The 9,312-nt window shown below is 37.6% G+C and overlaps 1 protein-coding gene and 1 non-coding gene across 2 annotated transcripts; one reads left to right on the forward strand and one right to left on the reverse strand.

Moving 5' to 3' along the window:
* Positions 1-2,000: 2,000 nt before the first annotated feature.
* LOC148292777 (uncharacterized) lies at positions 2,001-4,358 on the forward strand. Its single transcript, XM_088244009.1, has one exon. The coding sequence runs from the start codon at positions 2,001-2,003 to the stop codon at positions 4,356-4,358; it is 2,358 nt and encodes a 785-aa protein (XP_088100135.1).
* LOC148292778 (small nucleolar RNA R71) lies at positions 2,379-2,485 on the reverse strand. The gene has a single exon (XR_015825926.1). It is a non-coding gene; the product is annotated as a small nucleolar RNA R71 (small nucleolar RNA).
* Positions 4,359-9,312: the final 4,954 nt, after the last annotated feature.

Here is a 9,312-nt window from a genome sequence, read left to right on the forward strand (position 1 = left end):
ATAAACTGAGGAGGGCAAGGTGTGGAACCATCGAGTATATCAAGCATGTCATAAGTTTGAAGAATAGGAATAAAAAGTTCCTTCCAAAGAAGGTAATTATCGCGAGTCAACTTGATGGGAAGAAGATTAGATATATGTTGAGTGGTAGGAGGTGGAGTATGGGAAGAGAGAGCCGTGTCAAAAAAGGGTGGAGGGTCTGCAAAAGGGTTGGTGAGAGGAGGAGGGTCCATTGGATCTGACGGGTAAAAGAGAGAGGAGCACTGTTAGGTGAAGAAGGGCTCTGATACCATGTAAAGATGTAATATGATGGTGAAAGGTAAAGGTGTAAGAGAAAGGAAGGAGCTGTAATGAAGAATTTGTTTATTCTTTGTATAAACGGCTGTGCCTTCAGTTCATTGTTTACAGTGACAATACATTCTATTATATACAAGGTAAAAACCCTAGGCTATACAAAGGGTACTAGAAGACAAAAGAGAGAGGTCCTTATCCATTTCCAGCTAGGACAGTAGTGCTGCTGTGGTCCTTATCTAGAGGTACAATTTGTTGAGTAATGGAGCCGTTAGGCTGGGTGTGCTGAGCAGATTTGTGAGTGTGGTTAACATCAATAACATAACAATCGACGTAATATAATATTTAAGACGACGCTAACTAAATACCGACGTTCTTAATATATTAACACGACGTCAATAATAATCCACCGACGTCTTATGATATAATTACAAAAAACAGAGCATGGATTCCAGATTCAGACCTTTAACGACGCCTTTTAAAATATTTCGACGTAGTAAAACTTTTCATACGACGGAAAAATATAACAGCAGACGTAATAAAATTTTTAAAACAGAGTGAGTAGGCTTACAATTAATTTTGCTTTCTCTGCAGTCTTTGGATCCGGGATGTTACCATGTTTGTCTTCTCTTGCTTTTTTCCATAAGGTAGATCGATCAATATCTACCCCAGGCATGATTTCCTTCAAGTCCTCCTTAAAACCAACATATCCTTTTCGAGACAATCGATGATTGTACTCGAGTTTCTCCCTCCTCTGTGATTGTTCTTCATGCACAGCCTCAAATTCTTTAGATAACCTTGAAGCTACAAAGGCATCCCATTGAGCTTTCTCTATGAATTTGTATGTTTCAGGGGGCTGCCTTAATCTATCCTGCTCCTTGATGAATGGAAGGATATGAAACCTCGTTAGTGTAGGATTACTAGTGGTGAATTCATTGTCCTAGTGCTTTTATCAATTTGAATTTCTCATCCTTGTGTTTCGTGACTTTCTACTTATTTTGTCTTTTAATTTCGTTGTTAATTAAATCATTCTTTCAAAAACCCCTTTTGTGTTTACGTGAGTATGCTACGTGTTTAATTTCTTGTTTATATAATTAGAGTAGTAAAGTATTTTGTGAAGGAAATTAGGTTAGACTAATTGGAAGTTGAACTCAATCCTCGTGGGAATGACCTCGTATTTGCCATGCTATATTACAATTGACCTTGTGCACTTGCGAGTCTAATTTGTGTTTAGACTAATCTTTATAATCTCAATTTTTCAGGTTGTCTAAAATCACAACAAGTTTTTGGCACCGTTGCCGGGGATTGGCTTCGTCAACTACAATTTAGTTCAATCTTAATTTTGCTTTTCAGTTTTTATTTTATTTCATTTTTTAAAAATTATTTACATTAATAGTTAATTTTCGTTTTTTTTAAAAATAAAAAAAAATTATTTCGTTTTTTTTAATTTATTGGAAAATTTCAGATTATTGGAATTGACTTGTGTTTCTTGTTTGTCTTGTTTATTAGGTTTGACTGAGTGTATGACTGGAAGACGCTCTCAAAGTCAAGACCTCATACCGTTTGATCCTTAGATTGAGAGAACAGTTAGGAAACAAAAAGACAAATTCACTCACTCACTGGAACATCAAGAAGACGGAGGTTCTGTCGGAAATATAAACGAGAAGAGTGACAAGAACGTTGGGGAACAACAATTAGCACAAGAGGAAGCAATGGAACGAGTACAACCTGCTCGAGCTATGAAGGAGTACTCCATCCCAACTCTTTCCAACACTCCATCGTGTATTGTAGTACCAGCAGTTGAAGCAAATTCATTTGAACTCAAGTCTGGAATGATTCACTTGTTACCATCTTTCTATGGAAAGTCGAACGAAGATCCTAACATGCATATTCGGGAATTTTTCGACATTTGTGGCACGATCAAGATCCTAAATGTCTCTGATGAAGTGGTTAGGCTGAAATTGTTCCAGTTTTCATTAAAGGATAGAGCCAAAGCTTGGATTCACTCACTACCAGCTGAATCCATTAATTCATGGGAGGGATTAGCTCAAAAATTTCTCCAGAAATTCTTCCCTGCGCAGAAAACGAATCAGCTTAGAAGAGATATCATGCATTTTAGTCAAGGAGAGCATGAGCCATTCTATGAAGCTTGGGAGAGATTTAGAGAGTTGCTGCAAAAATGCCCTCATCATGGCATTATTGATTGGATGCAGATGCACCTCTTTTATGAAGGACTTATGACTGCAAACAAACAAATGGTTGACTCTGCGTGTGGAGGTGCATTGATGGAGAAGACACCTCAAGAATTGTTTGATCAATTTGATTTGCTTGCTAATAATAATCAACAATGTGGTAGTGAGCGGACAAGGAGGGTAGGAGTTTATGAAGTTGACACCAACACTGCGGTTGCTGCTCAAATTTCAAGCCTTGAGAAAAAACTTGAAACTCTTATGCGTGTTGTTATTCCACCTTCCCCACATCAAGTTTGTGCCATTTGTTCTGACCCAACTCATCCAATGGAGCTTTGTCCATCTACTATGCAAGGTTCTGAGCAAGTTCGCCAAGTTAATTCGTTTCAGCGACCTCGGAATGATCCATATTCGAACTCCTATAATCCAGGGTGGCGTAACCACCCAAATTTTTCATGGAGCAACCAGCAACAACAAGCTAGTTCTAGGCATCCCTTCCAGCAACAAATGCAGCCTTCGAGTGAGCCTAAGAAACCAGCGTTGGAGGATATAATCGCTCAATTTGTGCAGACTTCTCAACAAAATCAGAATACTATGCAAGCGTCCATCACTAAGTTAGAAACTCAAGTTGGTCAGCTGGCTACTATTGTGCATGAGAGGGCGCAAGGTACATTCCCAAGCCAACCTGAAATTAATCCTCGAAAGTCTGAGCATGCCAAGGCTATTAGAACGCTGCGGAGTGGAAAATCATATGGTCCACAAGAGAATGATGCACCAAATGCTGGCCACGCTGAAGATCATGTCAAGAAGAGTGGTGAGGAGGTGGATATTACTTCTAATAAGCCAAAAATAGTCCCACCTACATCATCTATTACAACTGTAGCCGAGAAGCCAAAGGAAGAGAGTTACACGCCATCCTTGCCTTTCCCACAGCGTGTTCACAAGCAAAGGAAGGACCAACACATGTTTGATATTTTGGAAATTTTTAAGAAAGTGCAGATCAACATTCCCTTGCTTCAAGCAATTCAACAACTTCCTTCTTATGCAAAATTTTTGAAGGATGCATGTACAAACAAGAGAAAATTCGCAGCTCATGAAAAAGTGATGTTAACTGAAGAGTGCAGTGCGGTGTTGCTCAAGAAATTGCCTCCAAAACTAAAGGACCCAGGGAGTTTTACAATTCCTTGTATTATTGGTGATGTTCAATTTGATAAAGCATTTTTAGATTTAGGCTCAAGCATTAACCTTATGCCTTTGTCTATTTTTCAGCGATTAGGTATTGGAGAGCTCAAAAGTACTACCGTTTCTCTTCAACTTGCGGATAGATCAGTCACATATCCTAAAGGAATCATTGAAGACGTGTTGATTAGAGTGAATCAATTTGTGTTTCCAGCTGATTTCTTTGTTCTTGACATGGAGGAAGACCACGACATCCCACTCTTTCTAGGCCGGCCCTTCCTTGCTACTGCCAGTACATTGATTGATGTGCAACAAGGAACTTTAACTTTGAGAGTTCAAGGCGAATCCGTTGAGTTTAAGGTGTTTGAAGATGCTAAAAAACCGGGGGACTTGGAAGAGTGCAGCCGCATAGACCCAATTGGACATGTCAACTACTTGGAAAACTCCTCTACGGATGTCTCGAAAGCCAAGTCGCCACCCCCTCCATGCATGAAATGCATGCCCACTTCTCTTGGACGTGCTGGAATTTATCAATGTTTTATCAAAAGCTTTTCCAAGATGAGCCAGCTCTTGTGGCATCTCCTTGCCAAGGATCACACCAAGACATTGCATGACAAGGCTATTGTTCGCAAGGAGTTTGGACAACAGCCCAAGCACTACATGGAAGAAGTAGCATTCTTTGCTACTTCCGCACCACCATAGACATTCGAAAAGTCTAGCTCATGACTATAAAGAAGCGCTTCTTGGGAGGCAACCCAAGCATTCTCACCTTTGTTTTCGTTTGTTTTTGTCTTTAGTTTCTATGTGATTTCTCTTGCATTTTTCATGTTTTTGTTTTTGTTGTTTTTTTTTTAAGTTTTGCGTCATCAAACATAGGATTTTGTGTTCCAAAGAAAAATTTCGCATTTTTCTAGCCCTAGGATGTTTGCAGCACGTTTCAGATGTGTTACAGTAGTTTTTTTTGTCATTGGTTGAAGTTAAATGCCAGAAAATAGCAACATAGCTAAGTAGGTTCTTATTTTGGTCAAAATAAAAATTTCTGCCTAATGTTTTTTTTGTTGTTTTTCAGGTCAACAATGAGGACAATGTTTGTTTTAAGTTGTGGGTGATTGAGTTCATTGGTTTCATAATGCATGCAGCAGTACTCTGTCTTTGTTTTCAATTCTGTTCTTGTCGGCTGCTGTTTTTGTATTTTGGCCCGCATTGCATTCTTTGTTTTTTTGTTCTGAATCCAACCATATAAAGAACGTGAATTTTGGCCAAGTATTTTGTGAGATACATGTCATTCTTTGTGACTGGGTCAGAACTGCAGTTTTGTTTATTGATTTTCAATTCCTTTCAACTTTTAGTTTTTATTTTGTTGTTTGTTTTGTTTTTGTTTTGTTTTTCTCAACCAAAAAATAAAAAAAATTCTGAAAAATGTCATAAAACCCAAAAATATTTTCTTTTTCTTTGAGTCTTGTTTTTTTTTTTTAGTAGTCACTTCCCAATTCTATGATGAGATTGAATTTTATTTGCAATTAACTTTCAAGAAATGTTGAGCATGACAATAATTCTTTACATTATCTTTGTGTTAGCCTTATTTTTGTGATTAGACTTGGGAAATCCTTATGCACATAGCCACATTAATATGAGTTTCGATTGGGGATTTCACATGTTTTAAATGGCTAAATAAGAGCTAGTGTAAACTTATATAACCCTTATGTGAATTTTTGAGCCTATGCTTCTTTTCTTGAGTGTTATATAATATTCTATAATCTTCTTGTCTACAAGTCGTTGTGATCTCATTATTCTTTGTTTTGGTCAAGTACTTGAGGATGTTTAAATTGTTTGCTAGAACTACTTTCATTATCTATTTGAGGCATACTTCGTGAACCACATGGATTCTTGGAAGTGATATAGGCCTTCTTTCTTTCCTTTGAGCCCTTCTAGCCAACATGTATCACTTTTATCCCTAGTTAACCCCCTTGTGCCTTTAATGTAAGCCTTTTTCGTTCTTTACCCAATTCTCCTCACCTTAATCTATCATATGTTTATCCTACACCCTTCTAAGGAGTTTTGTAGAGTATTTTCGTTGTTAAGGGAGAATTGCACAAATTATTCAATCATGTGGAAAGTAAAGGATACTATTTCAACCAAAAAAAAAAAAAAAACTAATTTCGAAGCCTTTTCAACTCGAGTTATTAAGCCCTAGGAGTGTTTTACATTTAATGCCCTAAAGCTATCTAGCTTGGGAGTCATTGGCCTAACCACTACTACAAAAAACGAAATAGACGACGGGGATTCACCGTCGTTGTAATACTTTGAAAACTGTCGTTAAATCGACCGTCATCTTTTGGAGTATCAAACTACGACGGCTTTTCACCGTCGTTGTTTATGTGTAAAGACGACGGTTTTTACTAAAACCGTCGTTGTTCTTACTAAAGACGACCCTTTTTTGTTAAAAACAGTCGTTATTTATGGGTAAAGACGACGGTTTTTAAAAACCGTCGTTATTCATAGTTAAAGACGACGGTTTTTTTTTAAACCGTCGTTATTTATGGGTAAAGACGACGGTTTTTGTTTAAAACCGTCGTAATTTATGGGTAAAGATGTGGTATTGTGTTGAAAACGGTCTTTAATTATATGCACAGACGACAGTTTTTCCAATAAAACCATCGTTTTATTATCTTTTAAATATGTCGTCTATGATTCTATACAATGATTGTAACTAGAAAACCAATTATAATGCTTTATTAACAAATATATGCACTCAAAAATTATTTATTTCATAAAACTTGAAGATTCAAAAGTAATTACATAGTCAACCAATCTTTATTCTATTACACACATACTTCCTATCAATAAATTAAAATAAAGGAGCTCACAAATTCTACTAATTTGATCTGAACATTATCAATTTGTTCTTGGGTTGACATAGCTCTGCCTTCTTGCACATTTTCCAAGTTGTTGTATTCCCCTCCCCTGTAACAATATCAGCAACAGCAAGCCCTTCTACAAGACTTGCAAAATTAACATCAAACTCCACAAACACAAATCTTACTTCAGCAGTCATGTTGTTTTTGTCCATGCACAGTGCGTCTTGTCGTGAGCTGCTCTGAGAAAAGATAACCATAAACAAAGTATTCCTGAAAATAACAATAGGGATAAAAAGCAGAGCCAAAGTAAGAGAATGGATTTAACTGAACTACTCCAATTATCTATAATCAATACCTAAATTCAAACCTATAACCCATACCAACAGCAGCAAATCTGAACTCAAAAACAAAGATTCCTTTAATTCTTTTAAAGAAACATACATATATATGGTAACAGCCATTCTCTATGGCCATTTCAGCCACTTCTTCTTTCCCCAATCTGCCAAACTAAAGTGTATTAGAATTGCTTTGAGTATTTTAAATAACCCTTTTCTTGATGATCTGATAATTGCTTTTAGTTCGAGCTTTACCAGTGAGATGGTCCACCAAAGAGCCATTTGAGATGTTCTCAAGAACAATAAATACAGTGCTAGTTGTAGTTAGATGGTCCTGATAAGTGACAGTGCAGTGTCCAAGAAGGCTGACCAAATGCCTATTCCTCAGCTTTGACAAGGCTTCCATGCTCTGGTTCAAGTTTTGGGGCAACTGCTTCTACTTTAATTTCGCACATTTCACTTGTACCGGTAAACCATTTCTGAGCCAGCCTTTGTAGACCTGTAATGTAAATATTGCACATAAATAATGCTATCAAGTTGATGAACAATAATGTTGGCTCAATCAAATAATGCATTCAAAGCCAATAAACAGCACAAATTCAATGTTAATACCAGTCCCTGAGATCTATCTCCCATCAAATTCGGGCATCGAAATTGTTTGTTGCATCATCAATTTCTTCCAATGTAAATACACGATATGGTGGGAGCCCAAGTGTTGGTAACCTCATCATCTTGGGCACACGCCCTGAAAAATCCAAATCAATATAATCAGCTTCAATGCTTCACGAACTAAAAACCATAAAGCATGCATCTTTTTTTTATGTTTTTTTTTCAGTCATTAAAATTAGAGACTTTCAAAGGAATTAAGGAAACAAAGAGGGCCTTACTTGCATCGATGTTCGGCTTTGGGGAGCTTCGAACGGAAATTTTCTCAACCATGGATCTGTTAAATTTATCTTCTCTGTTCCTCTGCCCTACCCTGCTCTTTTGATAATGACCAAAATCAACAACCCAATGAGTGCAGCCGCACACACAACACAAAGAGAATACATAGAGAGAGAGAGAGAGAGAGAGAGAGTTTGGCTACCCATGAGAATCCTGGAGAGTCTGAGATCCATGGGAACTGAAGGATTCAAAATATCCTCGTTGCAAACAAAAAATCATGAAAATTTGCATCGGATTTTTGGACAACAAATCAGAAGAAGCCTAAGGGGGGTGTATTCAATTAGGATTTTAAAAGACTATTTTGGGATGAATAAGTCTTGTGTTATTCAATTAAGACTTTTAAATAATCTAAACAAGTCTTGTGGTATTCCATTAAGACTATTAGGATTTTTAAATGAGGGTGTCGAAATCTAGTGGTATTCAATCAAGACTTTAAACAAGTAACAAAAAGTCTTATGGTATTCAAAAACTTGCTAATTTCGACGGATTGTTTTAAATGTGAGATTGTGTGAGATTTTTTAATGGGAGGTATAAATACCAAGCCCTATCTCAAATCCCACCCTAACCCATCGGATTTTTCATGTGGGATTTTTTTTTTCTCTCTCTCTACCTGCTGAAGAAGATGAACAACAAAGCATCCAGCAAGCCCAAGCCGAGCTTTTCCCAAATACTCACCAACTTCAGATAAAATAACAACGGGGAATAGCTTTTCTCAACCAATTTCTCAGCCCTTCTCAGTGGTTTTGAAACTAGTTTTCGTGCACTAAACGTCCCTGCCTTGTTCCCAGCAGGTCCAAGCACTGGCCTTGACTCTGAATCAGCCACATTGATAGACCTTACTCTTGGAGCTCCTGACATTAGTATCACTCCTTTGGCTGAACACCAAATTCTCCAAGGATCTCAGCCTTTTTCCCCACTTAGAATCAAAAGAAAAATAAAATACACACTTCGAATTCAACCAGAATATGGGTTTGCCCGAGCAGCCAATATGATCCAACCAGAAAGACCCCCAGAGACCCAAAAGCATATGGATTTGACACTTCCACTATGCACATTCATTGACCTTGCTCTTCAAGTTCCCAAAACAGATCTCAACTTTTCCACCACTTGAGCCCCTCAAAGTTATACTCCTACCAACCCTTTGGTCCATTCACATTCAAAATTCACCAAGCCAATACTCAACCCCTTCGAAACACCACCTTGCAGAAACCACTAAAACCCCCATTTTTCCAATGCCCAAACTCCAACTTGCCCAAAACCCCTAAGAAAGTCAAGACCCACCCAGAATTCCACAGAAAATAAGTGAAAGAAAAATAACAACGGGTAATTGTTAAACTCCTTGGCGCCAAGCCAAAGCACATTTTTCCACGCCAAGAAACCCAAAAAACCCAATATTAAAAAAAAATTCAAAAACAGAAAAGAGCAAGCAGACATTTGACCCCAAAATCTGGCATGGTAGGTATTTGTGATTATGTCCCAATGACCCAGGTTCTTTGTATTTTGAATAGTGCTTCCTTT

Source organism: Prunus avium, chromosome 7, assembly GCF_965620075.1.
Source record: "Prunus avium chromosome 7, drPruAviu1.hap1.1, whole genome shotgun sequence".
Taxonomy (NCBI): Eukaryota; Viridiplantae; Streptophyta; class Magnoliopsida; order Rosales; family Rosaceae; genus Prunus; species Prunus avium.

Bases quoted from the DNA above. Each gene is read 5' to 3' on its own strand.
- LOC148292777 (XM_088244009.1), top strand. From the start codon at position 2,001: ATGGAACGAGTACAACCTGCTCGAGCTATGAAGGAGTACTCCATCCCA.